At 40.3% G+C, this 24,036-nt stretch overlaps 1 protein-coding gene across 12 annotated transcripts in view; it reads right to left on the bottom strand.

Moving 5' to 3' along the window:
* Nucleotides 1-24,036, bottom strand: part of APBB2 (amyloid beta precursor protein binding family B member 2) — a 189,705-nt gene that overhangs the window by 96,072 nt on the left and 69,597 nt on the right. For 7 of the 12 annotated variants that reach the window (XM_037384246.1, XM_037384274.1, XM_037384255.1 and 4 more), the window contains exons 3-5: nucleotides 17,899-18,008; nucleotides 7,938-8,006; nucleotides 3,040-3,840 (exon numbers count right to left, since the gene is read on the bottom strand). In XM_037384246.1, coding sequence (XP_037240143.1) covers nucleotides 3,040-3,840; nucleotides 7,938-7,956 — 820 coding nt within the window. In that variant the 5' untranslated portion in view covers nucleotides 7,957-8,006; nucleotides 17,899-18,008. The remainder of the gene's footprint in view (nucleotides 1-3,039; nucleotides 3,841-7,937; nucleotides 8,007-17,898; nucleotides 18,009-24,036) is intronic. The other 5 variants (XM_037384185.1, XM_037384205.1, XM_037384216.1 and 2 more) reach the window with 1 other exon arrangement.

The raw sequence follows: 24,036 nt of genomic DNA, 5'->3' as shown, positions 1-24,036 counted from the left end.
CGTTCCCTTACATTTATTACTACAGCATAAACTCAAGGGTTGGAGACCCCACGCGATGCTCTCCTCCCAGCCAGATGCAGTAGCAGTAAGGAGCCCTGGCCATGCCCAAATCTTGGGCCTCCAGGATGGGCACCACCAGGGCTCACTGCATGACTCCCCAGTTGGGAGGGTTCCCTTCACCGATGCTAGCACACAGGGACAACGAGGAATGAACAATTACGTTAAAAAGACTGGAAAGATCTACTGCAGGGGAAAGTGCCATGTACCTCTGGAGCCGAGCCGATGGCCCAAGCAGGTCGGTTCAACGCCTCCACTGAAGGGATGTTTAAAACTGGATCACACAATCACAAGAGAGCCAAGATGCCACCAATCCTTGCTTTCCGAGGTTTCTCCTTCTTGCCTACTCCTAAACGCGGCTCTCACATCTACTCCGTGGCCTCAGAGAGCCTACACACAGCCCTCTGGGAATCTCTTGAGTTTTCAGTCAACCACCACTGCATAAAGGCACTGGATGCTTTTTCTGCCTGCCGGAAACTACTTCTCTCTCCCCTGAATGGCAGAAGGGTGCAACTAGTCTCAGGAAGCAGCAAGTATTACTTGGTTTCCTTCAGCAATTCCACACACTGCTGTAGCACCCAAGTTACCTGGCCAGTGAGGTAACTCCCGTAGCTTGACCTGGCACAACAGAGACAAACGCTTGCCTATGGGCACCACAGTAATTCAATTAACTCTTGGGAAGAAGGCATAGGTGATGACTGTGCAAAACACTGAACTGTTCCTGACCTTGCCCTCAAAAAAAGAAAGTTCAGTTCATTTACTCAGCTTTTGTATCACCTCTTATTACCCTTCAAACACCCTTGGAGATAGATGAACTTGCCTAAGGATTACTCAAATCTAAAAGGCTGGAGCCCCTGAGAGCAACTAGAAAATCTGCCCCCAAACAAGTAAGTCTGGGGATACTTGCACCCAGTTGTGATTTCTGCTTTTTTCTACACCAGCAGCGTTACTTTTTGCATCCCGCTTTTCAGCCCCCCAGACGGAGCTGCCAGGGAGCCTGAGAAACTTGCCAGTTTTATTGTGTCCAAAAGGTGCAATAGCTGGATGTTTTTAAGAGTCCATGAACACTTACACATACAGGCATCTTAAAACCAGTGATCCAATCCAGTATGATAGGTCCTACATCCACTCAGTGCTCTCTGACAGTGAACATGAGGATGAGAAAAAAAACCACCTCTACCACTTTGATCTTGAAAGGCAATTTTGAGGCTTTCTAGGGCTTTCTGTTTATTTTAAACTCTTGTTAGAGACTGAACTCAGATATCTGGACATCTGCTTTTCTGTAACTGTTTATAATACATTGGTTGCTAGTATGGTGAAGGTAGCAAAGAATTAAAAGAAGCCCTTTATTCTGCTTTAGACAAGTAGTAAGCTCTGAGGGCTTTATTAATTGATATTTTTTCTTTCTTTTTTTCTTTTTAAAAAGAAAACCCCCATACTCAGCAGGGAAAAGTTTCCCTTGATTTCCATACTGCAAAAAAACCACAGCTCAGCTAAAACTTGTTTACTTAAATAAGCAAACTTGCTAACACCTTAAAACAGCTGAGAAAAACCCCCTTCCTGAATGCTGAAAGAACTCATACAACATACAGTGGCAATATATGTGGGAAGAAAATTTTACACACATTTAAGAGGAGAAAAAAAACCTTATGCTAGCTCTTAGCATCTTAGGCCACCCTTACTTAGACTACTTGAATTACTCTAGTTTAGTTTTCAGTGAATATAGATTTTCTACTAGTTTCTCATTGCCAAACCTGTGGCAAGTACAAAGACAGAAGGAGCCAACAAGCTCAGCCTTAAGTTATCTAAATAGCACCTATTGATAGTTTCTCCAGAAAACGTTACCAGTGATGTCACACATATCAAGTATCCCAAGAAATACTATTAGCTCAAACAGCAATTTTAGTAAGCTGAAAACTTCTTCATTTTGCATGTGAAGAGGTGATGTCATGAAAATTTTCTCTCTTAACAGCACAGGTTTGTTACATATCAAAAAGAAGATCTGTTATATGTCACATAGTGGGAATTCCTGTATATGATTTTAAAAACCCCTACACATTAACATAAGTGTCACTGTTGTCATAATCATGCAAGACTGACATGTAAAGCAGCTATAGATTTAGACCATGCTGGCCTCCATACAGTATATAATCTCTACACTGTAAGAATGAAATAATTTAAAATACAGTGTATGATGAGCTTCTTTGGACCTACGTCACCCTTGAGAATCAGACTGGCACCCCTCATGTTGACAAAATTGTACCTTTATGTAGTCAATATAAAAAAAAGTAATGAAATTCATTAACCAGAGTAAGTGAGATCTCTCAAGTTTTAAAAATAATACAGATGTGTTGTGAATCACAACAGAGCCATTGCAGAAATCATCATTACTGTTCAAATAATTAATAAGCCCAGGCTTCCAAAACATGAAATGCCATGGCTTCAGCTTCCGAGTCACTGTGTGGAACTGCTGCACAAAGAAAACGAAACACAGAAATTAAATGACCCGAGGACTTTTTTAAAAATAAAAGGGCATAGTGGGGATAGTCACAAAGTTTTGTATTAAAAAACTAAATATCTTTGCTGAACCCAAGAATCATTGCTCAGAGAAGTTTTTGTTGTGTGTAGGCAGCTATCAGTAGTTTAGCATCTCCAGACAGTCATGTACTTCTCACAACATATTGCTCTTCACTAATCAGTGGGTATTATTTATAAACTAGCAAAAGGTGCAGTTAGCACATTTTTACAACACTGTCTAAAGCACTTGCTGGTGCCCTTCCTAAAGCTGCAGCGGTGGCCAGGCTCGAGCAGGAAGCTGCCAAGTGTTCCCAAGCAGACTAGGAGCTGCGTGCACCTTACAATGCAATCCACCTCGCCACTGAAAGCGCCGCTACATCGTCTCTCTCCTTCCAGCTGCCAACTGAGAAGAGTTAAGAAACGTGTTTCTACAACAGTGGCTGTGAGCAGCCTTTACGGGCGTACCTGTTTCGTCGGGCGAGCTTGGCGAGGCGCTGTCCTGGGACAGCGTAGTCCAGCTGGAGTCCTCATCGCTTGGGGCCAGGTTTTGAATCCTATGGAGGGCACAATCTGTTTTGGCCCCGGTTTTTGGGTGGTCTTTCTTAGTCTCAGGGCTTGACGACACCGTGGCAACCTGGCCATCCTCTGGGCTTGACAGCTTGTTTTGTTTCCGGGGCAGGGCTTCTCCATTGACAATAACGGTAGAAGTCTGGCTGTTGCTTTGTGCAGATTTATCTTCCATTGAAACAAAACTCTGCTCTAGCTCTCTGGTAGATGTCTCTAGATCTGCATAGTAGTTCAGGAAGCTCTTGGTCCTCCTTGGCTGCGAGGGCAGTATTTCACAGCCAGAGGAATCCTGCGGGATCGGCTCTTTGCCTTCAAACTTCTCAGAAGTTACGTTTATGCCTGCAGTGGTACTGAGGTTTTTGTTGGGATCCTGCTGTCCCTGCTCGGCGGCTTTCCTGAGCTGGTTTTCTCCATTCTTCACCAGCTTTATGTTGGCAGAACTGTTACCCAGAAGGGGCTGGACTGCTGGATCGGAAAGACCCATGGCTGTCTGAATATTAGTCAGCGCATATTTTTTCCTGCACTTTGGAGGAGTGCTGTTCTTGGCCTCTGTGTGCCTGATTTCTGCATTCAGAAGTTCATTGTGAGAGGAGCGCAGGTTAAGGGTGTTTGGCGGGGTGGCGGGGTTGTTGCGGTTCACAACGTCTGTCGTGCTGCCGCTTGCCATAAACACTGCCAATGCGTCCACACCGGAATCAACTAGAAAAACAAAAGAAATAGTTGTGAAACATGTTCATTACACACACTATTTTGCTAGGGCTTCTGGTCAAGGGATGTGGCACTTTTCGTAACTGTTTTATAGTAGGAAAATTACCACAGCCTAAATGGGTAAGAGAACAGACAAAAGCTTAGCTTATTAAATAAAGAAAAACAGAGGCAGAAAAAAATATAGAGATTGTCAGGACCACAAAGCTGAGAAAAAGTAGAAAGCTTGACCTATATACAAGGCAGTTTTAGGGCAGTTTCTTCATTGTCTGACTCTTGCAGGAAGGCTTGGGGACAGAAGAAGCGCCCTCTGCAAATGCCTGGAAGTGCAGAAGCCATCCTTACCATCATTTCATTTTAGTATTTCACCTCTGTCTCCGATGAGGAGGGGAAGAACTCCTCAAGCACTCATCACTAGGAAGCAGAAAATCTGAGAAATTTCTAAGCAGACCACAGGCAGATGCTGCTCCTTTTTCATCTAAGGTAGAACTCAAGTACTGTTAATTTTAAGCCTTAATTTTAATTAATTAATTAAATTAATGCTTAATTATCTTTTATATATTCTATATATAATAATATATGTTACTTATAATTAATATAATAAATCAAATTAATTTAATTAATACCATTAATGTTAAATTTAAGGTCAGTGGTTGCCTCTTTATACCTATATGTTCTCTGCTCTTTTGTCTTTTTCTCCCCACTCCCTGTCTGTTGGTTGGTTGGGGTTTTTTTCTTTCAGAGGGAGCTTGAGGGTCAGAAGGTAGGGAATACAAACAGTAAATTATTTCACAAAGGTGTATTTGATTTGTGTGAGGAGGAAAAAAAATCCCTTGACAAAACATCCTGCTCTAATTCAATAAACTTTAAAAATTTCAAAGGTGAAGATAGCTCACTATTTCTACAGCTCACAAAGTTCAAACTTAAGGATAAAACATACATCACAGTTCAGTGTACACATACTCCATCATTAAATGAAACCATTCTTTTGTCTACTTGTAGACAACTTCCTTATTTTTGTTAGCCAGGGGCACAGCTCACATTTTGAAAATTTTCTGAAAAAATATTAAGGTTATTGAGGGAACAGATTTTTAGACTATGAAAAATGATCAAAAAATGTAATTTTTGTATTTTTAAAAAACTATAATTTTCCCTGTACTGTTTATTTATGGCTACCACTAATCTGCACAAATACTTCATGAGTAGTAGTAACTGTTGCTTGACACCTGGTGACCAAATTAGAGGCCAATTAATAAATCACTCCCATCTGTCACAGCATGAAACGCCCTTTCTGTTGTTCCTAATTCTCAGATACCACTGGCTGCTTATATTGCACATAAAAACATGTCTCGGGTTTATTCAGGAATGAAAAGCTGTAATCTGAGCTAGCCGATGACAGAACATTCCAGCTGAGTTGTGCTGCATCCCTGTATATTTGATATACGACATAACTGCTGTACAGATTTACAAGAGATTAAATACATGGGTTTAAAAGAACATATACATAAACACAGTGAAAAGGAGCACTTCATAACATTACATAAATGCATGCACAGTTGCTAGTGTTCCCTCCTCTTTGATGTGCTCTTAAAGCTGCACACTTCAAACATCACTCCAGTTCATTTAAAACCAAGCAGATCAAGTATACACTTCATTCCCTGAATCACCCACCTAGAACTTCTAAAAACGTTTAAAACAGAATTTAAACTAAATTTTGTAAATTTTCCTGCCTGCCATTTTCTCAAGCCTCAGTCAGTCAGTCTAGACCAACTGCAAATTCTGCAGAAGAAATTATCACCCCATGCACACTGTGCAAGAGCCATCAGCTTAGGTAACAGTTAACAAACATCCTACAGACAATTCCAGCTTTAGCCACAAAACACAACCACGAGATCATTTAAAGGAACTTTGTAAGTGTCCTTCTCATATAAACACATCAATACATGTTGCCTTCTGCATCTTACCTAAAACCAACCAAGTATAAAGCAAGCAAGGTCACATCTGACACTACATGTTACCAAAGCACACGTTTTAATCTAAAATACATGGAACGGCCTGTGTTTATGGACCGGCTGCTTCGTATCTTTTCTGAATCAGTTAAAAGTCCAACAATCTGGAATTCATGGAATTCACATTAAAAAAATCATTTAACAGAGCAGGATAATTTTGACTCACAGCCTGACCTTTAAAACTTACGGAACTGCACAGTACCTACAGATTTCACTGAATTGTATTTTACTTTACGCTTTGGCAAATTAAAACAAGCAATGAAGTTTTTCATCAATTAATACAATTGCCACGACCCGGAACAAGACTGAAATGTATTGTTTGCCTTTGTTAATCATGCAGCCTTTGCCACTATTTTTACCACTGAACAAATTTCTTAAAAAATAACCTTCCTAGATAAAGCTTAAGTATCTGCCTGCCAAATTATCTCTAGCCAGTCTCCTGCCATTAGCATGTCACTTATCAAAAATATAATAAGCACACAGAAACACTGAAACAAAATGTATTATGTTTTGCTAGTGTGTTCGATAAAGCTCCCCCACCGATTTATTGAACATTGGCACATTGATCACTGACTGAAGCAAAGACTCCAGAAGTCTTTGTGACCCATGCAGTGTTTGTAAATTGGGTGCTAAGCTGGGCTGGTGTACGATCATGAGCAGAAAAATGTCAAAATTAATCTTTCACTAGACACTATCTCCCTTTCTGACCCCATTTCAAATGATCTATTAATCAAATCATCATGATCAAATGATCAATGAACAAGCAAATAGTACCACGAGGCACGCAGAGCAGAGCAGGCTGTCCTCTCAAGGGACAGGTGCCTGCCCACTGGCTGTCATCCTGCACTCCCAGCCAGGCTCTGCGATGCATGCACCTGGCTTCCCTTTGCTCTTGGAAACAGATATAAAGGTGAGAAAAAGGGAAGCAACAAAAGAGGCAAATGGAGAATAAGAAATACAGATGGGAAAGGGCCGGTCTTGCATCTCAATACCAGACCAGGACTAACTGAAGTGCTGGAAAACAGCTGAATGCAAGGAAATGCTTAAACATACTGAAGAAATCCTGGATTGCCTAGTAGAACAGCATAAGGAAAAAGAATGATAGCTTGTCCCTCCTCCCTTATACAGTACACTGTGATGCTCAAAACACGTCACTTTTCCCAGAGGAAGCACATTCCAACTTTCTAATTAAAAGCTTCAAGGAAATGCAAATTCTTCCTGTGCCTGTAATTTCAAGCCCTAAATTCCCATCACTGACTTTTCCTGTGATTTTGCCTCTCCCGCTGACCCTGCCTCCCTCCCCCAGGGGTACCTTACACAGGCTGGTGCTGCGTCCCCACCTGCTACCCGACACCCTATGCCAGGGGTCCTGCACCCAGGGGCTCTGCCACAGGCAGACCCCACCTCCCCTGCTCGGGCAGCTCCTCGCACTGCCTGGCTACCAGCAAGGACATCGCTACTGGCACAGGGCACCTGGGCACCCTTTTTTCAACTCCTCTGCCTTTTGCTAAAAAGCAAACACAGATAGACAAGCAGACCAGGAATCACTGATTTGATATGTGTATCTCACCTAAAGCAGGTGAACAGTGGTAAGTTATAAGTCAGCAAAAACAGGGTATTGTAATAAAAAATACTGGACTCTGGTGGTGCATAAAGACAGGATGTAAGCAGGTAGATGTCACAGCAATTCATTAATGGTTTTAGCTTGCTTACTTTTTGAAACAAATCACAGTCTCAACTGCATACTTCTAACATTTAGAAACATACCCACAGACACAGGTTAATACACTTTCACCACAATAATGTGAAAGAGAGAAAATGCCATTGCAAACAGAAAACAGGGCATGAACAATTTGTCTTTATCTCTAATAAGACTTTTTTGCATTGTATTGTTTAGGGTAGTTTTAAAAAAGCTGAAGAGAGTTTATTCAAAAAGGCACTGTTAAAAAGAAAAGAAAGTGCTTGCTCTTTTTCATGTGTAAGTGCAAAATGAAAGCAAAATACGGGCCTGGGAAGAAGAAAGAAAAATAAGAGTATAGTTTCACATATTTGCATAGCAGAATCTTTTAAAGGGCATCTGACCTGGAAGTACTTCTGACATGGCTCACGGGGCGTCAGCAATGCATCAGGAAATAGATTATAATTTGAAATCTGAAAAGAGGGATCATTTAAGAGTTAAAACCAAAGGAAAACACAAAATAAAAATACCACATTTCAAAAGTTCCTGAGAGATGTTAAGCATTCTAAACAAACCCCAAAACATAACAGTGAGGATCTTCTGAGCTTTCAACGATATTTGACAGTAATTAAAGTATGGGAGAGGCTAGTCTACAGCAATTTAAAACAACTATGAGATTTTTCTTAATATACACTTTACTAGGAGCACAAGTTCAACAATATTCTCCAGTTTTAATCAACATACCATAGCAAAACCTTCATCCCGTTAGAAAATCTGAGTTTTTCCCCAATTACCCAACTACAGCTTACTCATACAGCAGCACTGGTAAAAATAAACACAGCAGTAAGGCATGTGCACATGAAAATTCGCAGAATGAGATCCAGCATACGAAACTAAGCAGCATAGTCTGCAGGGCTGATCCTACAGAAGGGAATCATAAAAAGCAAGCCAGGCAGCAAGCTCCTGTACAGGACCCTTTCCTGGCCATCATCTTATAAAGTAAGCCATTTTGCCTTAAAGTCTCTGGTTTGGACGTGAATGACACGTACACTAGGAGACAAGGTGTTTCTATGCACTTATGACTATTACTGCCATTGTGTCTAGGAAACATAGGAAATAAATAATACAACCTTTTCATAAAGCAGATTCCCTTTCTGCAAGGGTAGCTGTTGAGTACAAAACATTTAATGACAAACTCATGCCACAGGGCTACAGCCTCTGGTCCTGTACAATTTGGCTCTACATAAAGCCTAAGCAGCTGAATAAGACACCTGTATTATACAATGATTGCAACTCAACACTAGCTAACTCCTCCTGCTTCAAAGGGTAAATTCCAATGTTAAAATACTAATTCTTAGGTATGCTAACACACTGTCTTCTCACATCTGCATTCATTCAACTAGGACCAGCTAAATGGTAATAGTTAAACAGGGTCAGCTGAAAGCACCCTAATGAAGTCTAGATTTACATTAATGTAGCTGAAATCAGAATTGAGACTAGAAGCTTTCTTAGTGGCATCGTTCTCCTTCTTGCCAACATATCTACACTAATTCCAGGGAACATTAAACACTTTCAGAACAAAAAGGAAGGAAAACACTTGAATGAAGTGCTGTGGTAGATCAGAGCAAACAACGATGTTCCTATAGCCAGTGGTTTTCATCTCATTGCTCCCTCTAGCAATGACATCTCTGCTGGACTGAGTTTAGAAGCTAGAGAGAAAGCTCAGCCAAGACAGGAAAGCAAATTCCTATGGCGGGCAGAGCAGTTCTGGGAATGCAAGAGCAGGAAAGGAGCAGGGCTGCAAGCAGCTTGCATGCGTGCTGTCAAACCCATCTGCGGCCTCTTCCACACAAACCTCTGAGTTGCTGAGGATGAGAAGGACCTCTCAAGATCGTCTAGTCCAACACTCTTGCCCAAGCAGGGAATCACTGCTGCCCTCTCCACTCCACCCTGGCTCTGCCCTCACATCAGAACAAAATTGCTGCTGTGACCTGCTTGCTAAATTCGTCTTCTCCCATTTCCAGCTATTTCTGTTTCACCTACTCCTATTGAAATGACCATCCAGTAAGCAGCTCTCTGTCCTGGCTCCTCTACCCCAAAGAGGCACCCTGCCAGCCCCTGCTGCCACAGTAATGACATTTTTCCTTTTAGAGCTAACCATGCTGCCAACCGACTGCAACAGCCTAGCAGCAGTGCTGTCTCTGTTCCAGTGAAGCTCTTATTACTGGAAATCCATAATGCTGATCTGTCTTTAAGTAATTTTATTAAGGAAAAAACAACTTTAGATCCTGCAATGAGTGCTAGCATTCAAGCGGAGTATGCCTTCCCATTTGCCATTTTTTCTCACCACCTTCCCACACAGCCAAATTCCTCATCCAGCAAAAATTCAGAGACAAGATGCCTCTTAGAATCAGATTCTAACAGCTAAAAAGGAAAAAAAGTAAAATTAATAATGACAAAAAGTAATGGCCTAAATTCATTAAGATAAATATATCTAAATAATCAGTGTATATTTGACTATCTGGCTGAAACTCTGTATTACAGATGACCTGGGTCATCTTATGCTACTGGAGTATTCTTAAATAAAATGATCACTTGGAGAAACAAAGAGCAATTCTTTCATTTATATAAGGCATAACCATGACATGCAATCACAACTAATCCTGCATTTAGTAAGGGAAAAAACAAGATGGCATACTAAGTCTTTTCTAAATTCAATTTTCTCGCTTTAATTAGATTCTCCCGCCCCCCCGTGCAGAATGGAACACTCTGGCAGGCAAAACCAGTGTTGTCATGGCAAGAAGATGCAGTGTGCTTTAGCTATTGGCTACTTGCAAGCACAGATAATAAGGCCTTCTGTCTTCGGATCTATACATTCACAGCAACCTTTGCTAAGTAAATCTCTGTCATTTTTTTCTAATCCTGCTGTGTAAATTAAACTCCTGAGGCTTAGCGTTTTGTTTTTTTTTAATTGACATATAAATTACTCCGTTTCTACAATAAAGACTATATCTCAGACTTGTTAAAATACAATCAACTCTATTTTAAATGCTAGTATAGAGCACGAGCATAAGCTTCATTGTCTTATACACAGAGACACAAACTGAGTAATAGCAACTCAAATTTCTGCAACTGTGATGACCAATAACTCAAGGAGAACTTGGTCTTCCATATCCTGCAACTTCAGTCTCAAGTGCCATCCACAGATAACTTTTACCAAGTCTGAAGGTAAGCAATGCATAATCAAACCTGATCAGAATCACCAGAATCAAAGCATGATACCACATGAAAAAGAAACCTAAGATAAGCCATCTCAGCAAAAAAAAAAAAAAAAAAAAAAAAAGATAATCAAAATGCTCTGTAGGACAGGCAGCCTACCTATATGCTTAATGGAGTAACAGAAAGGAATCAGCAGCCACGGATTTGGCACATAAAATGACTTAGACTGATTCAGACTGAGCTCGGACTAGGGATTTTTCAGCCCCTTGTAAATTTAGCTTAGATCAGTTGACAGCTCCTAAATCAGGAAAGCAAAACCACTCAAAAGATGATTGATTCCTTAACAGGGTTAAGGAAGCCCACAGGGCCCAGCATCAGCTTTCCAGCTGTTCGTAAAGGCACTAACCCAATACCGAGCTCTTTGATCCAGAGACACAGGCAGCAAAAGTAGGAAAGAGATTAAGCACAGGTCACAGCATTAGTAACAGAAGGAGCAAAAATGTTAACTGAGCCCCTGTCAGATACAATGGATGAGTTACGTTCCAGCACAGCATCTGTGCTGGATGCAAATTAAAAATAAAATAAAATAAAATGGGAGGGGGGGGGTGTGCCCACGAGTGGGGGGAAGATGATCATCATTAACCACCTCCCACACATCCACACATCTTGTCTGTGGCTCTGCTATTTGCAGCTTGCAAACACTCGACTGTTCCTGCAAAGCCTAGAAACAACACTGCATACTTGTGAGCACAATCCACTTCAGATTTTGGTTTTTAGAGGAACTACTAACTGCATGCACGGAAATGCAGACATTTCGGCTTCTCTTTTTAAACTAATACATTTTAACAATTAAACCTCTGCTTGCCTGGCATCATTTCACCTGCTACAACTTCACCTGCCCTCTGAATTACATATAATATATTTATGACTAGTTACACATTAAGCTTTTATCAAGGTTATTCAGAAATGTTTTTCTGCCCAAATTACCCAGACTGGTAGTAGTAGTTTTGACCCACCGATTATCACTGCTTCGTAGCAGAGATCTTAAAATGCATTTGAAAGGGTATGGTACACCAAAATTGTTTTCTTGTTACTATAAGGTTGTACTTAGTGTCTAATCAGGCTCTAGAGATGAAAATCTGAAAATTAAATTAATGGGAAATAATCTTTCCATAGACTCTCTACAAATTTAATGAAAAGAAATAAGGAAACAAAATACATATATAAATCAAAAGCATCAATATAAAGAATGAAAACTTCTAATTTCATTAATTCCTAAGTGTTCGCAAATAATTTCAAGTTGGAAATAGTAAGCTGAGACCTGTGAGTAAAAATAAAAAAAGTCTAAGTCTCAGTGACAGAACAGAGCATTAGATTGACTGCCAGATTTTTTAAAATGAAAATACCAGGGTTTTCAAGGAGAGGAAATTAAGATTTTGCACATTGACAAGATTGTGTCTGTTCCACATACATTAAAAACATTCTGTATCTCAGCTAGGTAAGGTTATTACACATGCACTTTTAACTACCTCTGCTAAAACCGTCTTAAAAGTTGGACTCGTACGTCCTACCCACATACACCTTGCTCCCACTAATGGAACAGAATGTACTTCAAAGCACAGGATGCACCAAACCAGAAAAAGTCTCCACATTTCTAGCCTGTTTTCCCATTAACAGCTGAACTAAAATAAGGCTCATTACACAAAGTGCTACATCTCAGCAAGGCTGAAGGTTGCCTGCAAAGCTACATACTGTCTTCAACCAAACTGTAATGGGACAAATCATAAATACTTCAAAATATAAACAGTTTATAGAGTGAGTGTTGCAGTACTGCTTAAGCTGACAGAATGCCAAGAAATTACTAAAATGGCCATACCCTACCGTAACTCTCCCAATGTAATTATGGTACAAGAATACAGGAATAACTTTAATCTTGACCTGCTGTAGCAAGTAGAGCTCCTGGAGAATGCTGTTGTACTACACTGAGAAACTTCTACCCATAGTGCTCATATATAAAACAAAACCGCATGCTCATAAATAAAACCAAAGTATCGTATTTGCTTTATGGTCCCCATAAACTAAGCAGATCAATCCGTAATAAAGTGGAAGGAGAACATAACAAAAAAGCAACTGCACTTACTGGCATCTATATTAATTACGCTGAAGTGTAGCTAAAAGGGGGCTCAGTTTCAACAAGCAGCAAACTTGGCTGTAGGAGACATTGAACGAGGGGAAAAGAACAAGTTACTAGTATCACTGAATGTCAACAGAGTCTTGAGTTCTTGATGTGCTAGCTAAAAATCCTCTACTCTTTTTTTTTTTTTTTTTCTCCTTATCTACAAACCCAGAGACCTTCACAAGGCACTTTGAACACCAAAGGAACTGGGGTTCCTATGAAAAGGGACAAACACACGCTGCAAATCTGGCACCATGGTAGTTCTCCAGGAACATGCACAACCCCACTCTGGTCTCACCATGAAAAAGAAATAGACCTGTCAGGGTCCTGGGACCGGGATATTGTTTAATTATGCTAAGAAATAAAACCAAAAGTGACAATATGCATTCAGAGTAATGTATAGTTCCTAAACCAAGATTTTTATCTACAGGCTGAGAGTCAGCTCCTATCTGTGCAAACAGGCATGTGTTCTGGGGCTTCACCAGGATCACCCAAGAAGTCTTGTTGAAGTTATTGTGCAAAACTCCGCATAGCTTCCTAGTAAAGGTAGAAACCTAAACGAGAGGCTTTAGCGGGGAGAGCAATATATGTGTCTTTGGGTGCTTGTGTATTTTCACTCTATGTATTCCCTCCCGCCTTTTCCTCAGCTAAGCAACAATAATGCGGAGCTTTTCAACAACTTTACAGAAAACTGTCCCCCAAAACATGATCTGAGCAGTGCTAAAGCTTGACTCTCATTTACACCAAGGTATCTTTTTCTGCAATGAAAAGGTTAGGAGATACAGGGCAGGATTTTGCAGATATAGAATTTTACTGGGATGCTCCTACCAATAATTGCACCATGGATACACTCCTCCTGGTGGGTGAGGGTGCCACTTTGGGTGAGTTTTCTTTTCCTTCAGAAGCAGCTTCAAGCCAAGCCCACAGAGCTACTCCATGGTAGTGTTCACACCAACTCATCTTGGGATAATGATAGCAATGTAGTTACTGGCACTGGCTGCAAGACTGGAAGTTTAGGGGTTTTTGCAGGGGTTTACTGTTACTTATGTCACCAATCTCGCATTTGTTTATTTCACTAAGCTAAGACTTTCCAGCAGTTTCACAATGCAACAAGCCCCTCAGCAAGATCAGCAGTGAGGGGCTGCCCCAGTGCAAAGAAGTTTGCATCTGGGCATTCCTTAGGAAGCTGAAGAGACATAGGCAGAACAGGAATTTGAAGGTTCCTGGAGGGAAATCAAACCCCAAGTTTATAAAATCAACCCTGCTCTCTCTGCCCTCAAGTATACTGAATTATTTATAAGAGCACCTCTATCATGAGCAATGATCAGGAAGAATCAAGATTCCAACCTCTCCCCTCTCCAGTCTAAAGGGAGCGGCTTCCTGTGAGGGATCCTCAACCTTGATTTATGAACATTCCATCAAAATGTTATTTAAAAAAGTTTACTTGGGAAAAACAAAACAAAACAAAATCACCTTCCACCAGAAGTTTCTGAAATAAAATTCCAGTCAGCTCTAATAATTATAGTGGCAGAATTATATCAATAAATCATTCCATATGGACACTAGTCTGAGTCATTTTAAAATAAGAGATGCCTAACAGTTCAAAAAGAAATAAAAGTCCACCTCTGCCTGCCACAAATCAAGAGGATGACTTAAGACTGGGAGATGTGGCACTGTCTTCTGTGGGCAGTGAGGGCTGGTCGTGAACCTCCAGGCACATGCAGGTCCCTTCTGCCCACTGAATGCTCATGTGCCATCACAGGCTGCACTTCCACCCTGGCATCCTCCAGAGGTAAACAGGTGCTGAAAACCACCACCCACAAACTCCTGCACTTCCTCACTTCCAAGGTCTTCTGAAAAAGCGAGCTGCCTTTTTTTTTTTTTTTTTTTAAAAAGGCACTCTCACAATGCAGCGCATTTTATTATTATTACTATTATTATTATTATTATTGTTAAACCCTTCCTGAGCATCTAATGCCATCAGAATGGCACTGGAACCAATTCCATTTTCTCCTAAACTCTTTGTTCACATTACAGTATCATGCAAAATGCTACACTAAAGTAAATGAATTATTATGCTGAGGAAAGGATAATGCATGGACAACTCAATAAAAAGTTTTTTCCAGACTTACAAAACCCTTTTACTCTGCACAGAAAAAAAATTTTTAGTATGAAAGAAAATTCGAAGCTACCTAAACAACATAAACAAGTTCCATGTTTTCAGAAAAGCTACTGCAGGCAGTGCAGAAAAGTGGGTTTTATGAGTAAATATTAGAAAGATACAAACAGAGCTCAGGAGAAATTCATAGTAGTAGTCTGTTTACAAAACCTAGCTTAGCAGTAGCTGAAGACTGTACATCTTTTACAAAAGCACAGAGAAGAAAAAATACAATCCAACAAAACTGCACACAAGGGAGAGTTAAGTCAGGACAAGCAGTGCTACACAAGAGCCAGGGATACACCCAAGACTGCTTTGCTTACTGTCAGTAATCAAAGGAGATCATTGCTCTGTAATTACACTTTTTAAGTCTAAACTAGCACACACCTGTTAAATTCCCAGCTTTCAATTTTACATTTTAAACATCTTGCTGTTTCTACATCTTCAGCACCTGTGTTTCAAATGCGTTTCCTAGCACTGGGCTTCAAGTAAGCTGTTTTCTGTTTACATTGTTACCTGTTTTCTTGAGTATAAAACCTTTTGCTATTCTCCTAAGACCATGCACTATTATATACATTAAATTTATGAAATAATTCAACAAAACAGTCAATGTCATAAATGGATGACATATTATCTCACCACCAAAGCAGCAATACAGCTGCTGTACTCCACACAGACCTAATCCTGCCCTTCATAGCCTTTATTTAAGCATATACATATGTATGGTCAGAAGATAAAAGTCAGGTACTAAGGCTTAAGGCTGCACCAAGTCCTTAATGGTACATTAAGACTGCACATGTGAATGTGAAACAATAGATGAGATGGTGCAACTACATATTATTTATGCAAAGAAAACAAAAGCAAAATTATTTACTTTACCAGCACTTTCACTGAGATCTAATCTGCTATCAGAGATTTCATTATGATCCGCATTTCCCTAAGACTGGGTAATTTCAATAGCATTATTGTTGGATGTCCAAAGCACTTATTATGCTAGGCACCGGGAAGTTACACAAACCATACAGTAACAAAACCAAAAAATAAAGCAAGTTTCCTGGCTTAGAAACCCTGACAGTTTAAGGAACGGGAAAACTTGGCTTAACAAAAGCATAAAGCAACCATGAAGTAGATATTTTGATATCTGTCCTCAAACAGAGTGAGCTGTGGCGCCAGCTGGTTCTGACTCAAGTTTCAGCCCTGGCAGATGATGCGAACCACAGCGTTACCCCAAGCAAACAACTTCACTTCTTATCTGTCTGCAACTGCTCAGACAACAGGAAAACCATCCTAAGGTCTTCTGATAAGAATTTACTGTTCATTACTTGTTCTCCCTAAATAGGAATGGGAAAGACTTGAGCACCTACCTCTACAGTAGATCATTTTAAAGCTCTGAGCCTAGGCATGAGACGTGGATATCATGCACAAGAGGACATGTTTGGAGGCTAGTGTCTAGATTTGATGTCAAGTGATTCCGACAGATCAGTCTAATTCTGTACTCCTGCACTTGACAACCAGAGACCTGTCAAAACTGTAACAACCATTTACTTCCTCCATTCTAGTACAGACAATATCCCAACATCAATATCAAAGACAAACTCTTTGAAAAACTAGTCTCTAAGTTGGCTCTGATGCACCACTTTAACAAACACCTTCATGGCATCTATGACTAATCTGCAGCAGAGACTAAACATGCTTTACCATTTCACAGGATTTAGCCTTGGGGTTAGGGAAAACCCCACAAAGTCAAGCTCTGAACACAGGACCTGACCATACAGTTCCTCACATCTGATGGTGAAGCCACCATAGGATGTCCGGGTCCTGCTACAGTTGTAAGCTCTCACTTCAGTTTACTACTTGCATCAGCCAACACAAGTATGTGTGGAGCTGGATGCCTGAAGTGATTGAGGCTTATAAAGAAACCTTTAAAGGAACAGAAAGAATGGTACAGAAGTGAGAGTTTCTTAAGCTGGCTCTGATGCCAGGAAAAGCCAAGTGGGATCATGATCTTCCATTACAGCAGAAAGAAGGGTGAATACAGAAATTAACCTGGCACAGCTTCACCTCAGCAGTCTGAGGGATCAACAGAAAGTGCACAAGAACTAGCAGCCACATGGAGTTGGGGCACTACCCCACACAGCTTTCCAGGGAAGATCACATCAGCTCATTTCACACAGCCTGCCCTGTGGAATCAGTGCAGTGTGGTGGCTGCCATCTGCACTAACATGAGAGATGTCTACTTATTCAACGGAAGGTGCAGGTAATAAATTTTAGTAGTTGCCTTTGCACTTTTACAGAAGACAACCTTCAGTAAGAGACATGTAATATAATCCAACAGGATACAATTTGGAGGAAAAAACAACGTGAATAACACTGAATTTGAGTATATAAATAATCTGGAGACGTTAGCTGCAGTTGTAAGCAATTAAAGCTGAAGAGCACAGTGACATTTTGGGATAAACTAAGTCACTTGTTAATAATTGGCATTAAAAACTTGGTATGGGAGTGAAGAGGAATAGCACCTAAACTTACTTTTGAACCCTATAATAAATGAAGTTGGAGACCTTGAACACAAAACAGCACATTACACTAGACTTGGTCAAGTCACACCACAAGTCGCTTTTTAAAGTTCTAGAAAACACCTTTGCAGTTTAAACATAAATCAATACACTTATCATTTGGGTGCACACATAGGAGAACTGGCATTGATTAGAGTATGTCGGCATCCTTTATAAATACTGTTGCAAAATTTATAAACTTAGTAGCCTTCAAAAGTAATAAAGCAACAAATAAATTAGACCAATTGCATACATACATGAGCTGCTTGGCCGATAGTGAGCCCCTGGGTACCGCCTGCCCATAGTGCCAGTCAGCACATTACCACACGCTGTCAGCTGCTTTCCAAGTACAGATCGAAACGCTTAACTGTGGGAGAAGAAAAAAAAAAAAAGAAAGAAAGTGAAGATTTAGTACAACAGCTGTATCTTTTTCATTAAAATGCTAATGACCCCTACAAATTTCAGGATAACTACATCTATAAATTATTCATAGTCATGTTGTCAGAGGAGATGAACTGTTGTGCTATACATGCAGCACACATTTATTATTAGTGGTTGTCCTCCATTAATAAGCTCACATAAATTTTAAGGCACAAAGATGTCTCAGGTCGTACAGTAGCTTCTGTTGGCCCACGAGACAGACAGAACAACAAACACTGCAATAAAGAGCTTGCTTTTGCCTTCAAATACAGTTAGCCACTAGGTGAGATTTAATAACAATGCCATCTTAAATTTTGTGAAGCAATCATTAACCAACATGTTTATGAACGGTTTGTTATAGAAACAAAAAACTTATCCATGCTACATAATGCTGATCACCTTGAATCTGTCCCTAAAATCCAAAGTGTCTTTACAAGAATGCAGGTTATTTACTAGTGTATCAGTTTTCTTGAAGTATCAAAAACTGAAGTAAACAAGAAATGCACAGCACATCTCAGGGTCAGTTTGGAATAACAATTCACAAATCCAGAGTCTTAATTGAAATGCTACTGAACCTGTCAAATAACTAGCGTAAAATCTTTTAGTCTAAAAACAAGTTCCATTGTTTCTTTTGTTGGTTTAATACTTTGTACTAAAAATCAGCTTTCAGCCGATTTTCAGCTTTACCTTTTCCTTAGTCTATCTGAATAGCCACCATGTTCCTAGATGTCTTCCAATGCGCACTGCATGTCAACCACGCAATTTATAAAGATATGTTTCCTTTATTTCATTCTTTCCCTTCCTGGAAGGGTCAAAAAAAGCAGCAAATTCTGGGGAGCATTTTTCCCTGAGTCATTAAAGATTTTTACTGTCTCAGGCTGCAGCTGCAAGCACAGGCTTGCAGGTAAAGTTCTCCATTATTTCCCAAATGAGTGCTGACAAAGCACGTCCTGTTCAACTCTCCTCTATGAATGAAGTCCAGTGAATCAATGAGATGGTAGTCTTGCAACAAAAAGGAGAATTCTGTCTGTTACGATGAAAAATGAGTGGTAAACAGCAAAATTAACATTGAAACAGAACCCCCTGCATTTCTTTTGCAGGGAAATATGGGACAGCTCCTTGCCATGGGCCAAATGGACCTTTCCAAACTTCTGTGGTGGCCTACTAATTCAACACATTACAACACTGTGCAAGGAAACCGGTTGCAGATGGTCGTTTCCCCTTTCTTATCTATAGGAATAATAAACACACACACACCCGTATTTATTAGTAGAAAAAAATTAAAGTCTTCCCTCACCCCGCATTCATCAACATTTTTAATTCCCCCAAATACTTATGCACCAAGTTCATAATTCATAGCAGAATACAGGAGAACAGCCCTTAGCCATGCAAGGATTGAAAAAAAATGTACTAAGGGGAAACAAAAATTATAGCTGGATGACAGCATTTACAATTCTTTTCCCTAGCTTCTGAAAGAACTGATCAGTATGTATGGAACTGAAAGATTACTCATTTTTCATAAACGTATTCTTGTCTTTCTAGAAAGCGTATACTTTTCTAAAGCAGTTGTCATACTCACTAAATTATACTGAATGTCTACACTCGGAAGCACACTATTCCTTCCCTATCTAGCAGCACAGCATTAGAGAGGGCCTTCTGTGCCATACCATAATAAAAAAACCTAACAGATATGAGCTAGAAATCCCAAACTCCACAATTATGCTCTGAAACAGCTGAATTAAACCAGAATATGGTTCTCCTAAGGAGGTGTGTCCACCATGGGAATAAACCACTCTTTGGAGAGGTCAGGTTGGACCCAAAGGTACAACCATTTTAAATACGACATTTTAAAACCACAGAAATCTCAGCAGAAAAGACAACATAAGGATGTATTTTCATTATAGCAAAAGTTTCATCAGTTACTACATAAAATGGGAACTGCAAAGATTTACAACCTGGATTAAAGCCAACTAACTAAAGTCAATTTAAAAGCAAATGCCACACAGTAAGTGAAGTTAAAATGTCCCGCAAAACAACAGTGGCACTGGATCGTATGTACCAGCAGGGACATGCCCAGATCAAGACAAAGAAAGATGCTGTCTGGGTTTGGGGTTTTTTTTCCTGGGTTGTTTTTTTTTTCCCCAAGAACCATCTTTGAATTGCGACCAGAATAGCCAAAGTGACCTGCCTTTTAAACACATCCATTCACCCAGGCAAATCTCGGAGGGACTTGTGAGCTTCAGCAAGCTCAGTGAACTCCTACAGAAATATAAGTGACCTTGTTGGTATCCAAATGCCATAACTGAAGCATCTGAAAACTAGCACTTACTTTCCATATACATCCATGAGAACAGTGAACAAAATGCAAGGAGGTCTCAAAAATTCCTTTTGGAAGATCCAAGTACAATATATGTACAGGTTTAGATGTCCACAACTGCACATAAATCTGAGTTAAACCTGAACGTACCTAATATGTCAGATCAGGTCTTCTTAGTATTAGTTTTTAACCCACTCATCCACATTTGTTTTGTAACAAATGCTTTTTTAGCAGCTTTCTAGGTTTTTTGATGATTATTCTACTGCAAAAATGCTTTAAATATGTTTTATAGTGATATTTACATCTTTCTAGTTACATTTAAAATTATACATACATAAATGCACATATAGCTCTATGGTTTCTTTTCAAGAAGTATTTTGATTTGGCTCTCCCTGAAGATTTATTTTTTGTCCTTTCTTGATGATCTTCCCTGCTGTGTTCCAGGTGACCTGCCCCATGCTGCAAGCAATTACAGACAACCACGGAAACAAAACCTAAGCACTACCATTGCATACCTGCCACCCAGGGGAGTACCTGAAAGATCCCACTTCACCTCACGCCACATGTTTTCTTGGAGCTGTGGTGACAGAGCTACCAGCTACTCATCATCACCACACAAAATGAGGGCATAAATCATATTTGCAGAGAGGCCTGCCATGACCTTCAGCTGAAACGGTCATCTTTCTAAGCCACTTTCTTTACAGAGCTTCTTTTTAGATTTTGTAACTGCTACACAAGAGCTTCATTTTACTTTTATTAAACTTTTGACCCTGGGGGAGGGGGGGAACCCAAAAAAACCAAACTAAATTCTGGTGCCTTTCCTTTTTCTTTAAATGAGAGAGTCAAACCAAGAGTTATGTCTGTATGGCAGGCATACAGCATCAGGTTTGCTTGAACTAATTCCATTATCTTTTGTTTGAGGACAAAGAAGGCATGGCCCAACCTCCACACTTTTAATGGACATTAAACCTTTTCTGGGTTTCACCCAAATCTATTTGTTCATGCGTGCTGCTGCTTATGAGGGTATTAAATGGCCAGCTGACTCCTTGACCTTCCCTGGTTCTCTCCAAGCAGCATTTGCTATAAGCACGTGTGCATTCAAACACAAATATAAGTACGTTCATTCTGGCTGCTATAACCTCATACAATAGGTTGCTAGCAGACCTACCCTCACATGCCCAAGAAAAACAATACCAAAAAAAGCCGCAAAAGATGTGCAAATTACCTACAGAAGTCATCCAAGTCTTACTGACTACATCATTCAACGCTCACAAGGAACAGCTACACACAGCAGGGAAGAAAAAAAAAAAAGATTACCGCATGACATTTCTCAAGGTATCACGACTCAAGAAATTACATTCCAGCATTCTCTGGGTGGTAATTCTGACAAACAGCACAATCCCACCTTTAAAGTCTTGCTTTGAATACCAGGAAACAGCCCCGCTAGGGAATGGGTAAGAGGAATGCCTTGCACTGTTTTAAGAACACTGGGCCACAGCTCCTATGTAAAAAAGGCCCACTATAGCAAAGGGTTCAGAAATAGGCCAATGAAGAAACCAAAATCAGCCTATAAGGTTGGTGGATGGCCCATTTTGAGATAAGAAAGCATATCTGTATATACACATAAATTTTGTATACATATGTACATAATTGCATGTATCATGTAAATACGCTTCCCACTTTGCCTGCATGCAAAGCAGCCACTCAGAGCATCACCTGTAGGACAACATTAGCAAAACACAATTTAAACAAGCAAGCAAAGTGCGCAGCCAGGCCATTAGGAATTTGTGCTGATGATTTCTGGATGCACATAGAGAGATGGTACATTCATTTTCTGTGCTGGGAACAGCCACCGGATGCAGACCTCTCAAGCCAAGCTGCCTACTGGAGAAAGCATAATGTTGTCTGCTAGCCAAATATTTCCTATCATTACAGGTGTGTCCTTTTTTAAGGTCATTAATGATTAGTACCCATTATTCTTCATCTAATAACTAACACCTTTTCAAAAACAGTTTTAATTTCAGGGACTTTATTTAAAAAAAATAAAAAAAAAAAATATCTGTTACACAGGAGACTCATCTGCCTTTACAGTTTTGTCTGGGAGCACTCACATCCAGGACAATGTGATTTCCCATCGCTGCCTTTGCTGAAGCAGGAAGCCACTCTGCTTACCAAAGGACTCGCTCCACTTCATCCTGGCTCACTGGCACAGGATAAAAGCCTTCTGGGAGCCGGAAGGAAAGACAACCACAGCCAAGGGGATGGCCTGCCTGCACCCCAGCCCTGCTGTGCTCTCCAGGGGTTTACCACACTTGGACCTGTCTGGGATGCAATGTAATCCAGATATCAGACATGCTCGGAGACTTGGTCCTGCCCAAAGAGCCTGGAGACTCCACCATCATCATTTCTCCATCTAGTGAAATGATCTCTCTCCATCTAGTGAAATCTCCATCACACAAAATCTTCTTTCTTGCAATCATTCTCACATGCGATTCTCTGTCCTTCATGCCTCTCACTTACCCCCTAACAAGTTCCTATTTGGATGCTTTCCCTGTTATCCTTTTTTTTTTTTTTAAAGTCCTTCATGAGCGCTTTTCTTATTCTTGGTTGTCTTTTCCAGGTACTCTGTCACCTGCCTGCTTAGTTAAGGTTCCCATACACCATATGGGGACTATATGGATGTTGTTAACCACTCTGGTCTGGGGGATATATCATCAGTGTTAGTCACTCGGACAAAATGTGTGTCCCCAGTGTCCTACAGTGTCCCCAGTTCATGTCTGAGGCTTTGTCATTCTGCAGCCAGATCACACAGAGCAAGCTGAATTCAACTCAGTCACAGTCCCCTGACCCTAATCCCTGCACAGACAACACATACTTTACTTTCTAGGTAAAACACACCTGCTTTTTATATTTTTTTATTCTACATTAAGTTATCTTAATGCAGAATTTTTCAACCAAACAGTAAAAGAAAGCATCAGGACATTTTATGTGCAACTATACAGTCCACATATTTTAACACAAAGAAAAACACTGCCTATAATACCGGCAGTTGAGGGGATTTGTTAAGTTAGAAGTAAGTTGCGCTCACGCACAAAAAGAAAAGTTCAACATTAAGGCTGATCAGACCACTAGTGTCATGCTTTGAGCCTCTGGGGTTGCAGCAAGGTCAGGCTGTGTGCCAGAAGGAAGCCTGGCAAGCCATAGAGCTGTGTTGGAGTGCAAAGGTATTACACAATCAGAGCAATCATCACCAGGTAATGGAAATCTTCCCGTAAGGCCTAAAACAAAGAGCGATATTCAGGGTTGCAGTGATGCATTCTGAATCTCATTTACACCAAGATCAGTGAAAAGCATTTTTCAAAGCTGACTGTCAGGTAACAGTAATTCTAAATGACGAGCTGCTTATTTCTTCTTTAGAGATGCCACTTTGCTTTTGTTTTCTGTGGGAAGCTTTTCAAGCACAGCTAGGTTTTCTGTTACAGCATTTCATCACTATTCCACAGTTCCCCCCTCCAGTACCTTGCAGGAATGAACATGATGATGTTGCTGCTGTCCTTCCAAGAACGGATGCAAAACTTGCAAAAAAAAAAAAATGGAACCAGAAAACCCAGATAAATGTTGTAATTTCTGTTTGCCAGCTCTCAATTAATTAATGTGA

This window comes from Falco rusticolus, chromosome 1 (assembly GCF_015220075.1).
Source record: "Falco rusticolus isolate bFalRus1 chromosome 1, bFalRus1.pri, whole genome shotgun sequence".
Taxonomy (NCBI): domain Eukaryota; kingdom Metazoa; phylum Chordata; class Aves; order Falconiformes; family Falconidae; genus Falco; species Falco rusticolus.
This window is presented reverse-complemented; position numbering and strand designations above follow the sequence as displayed.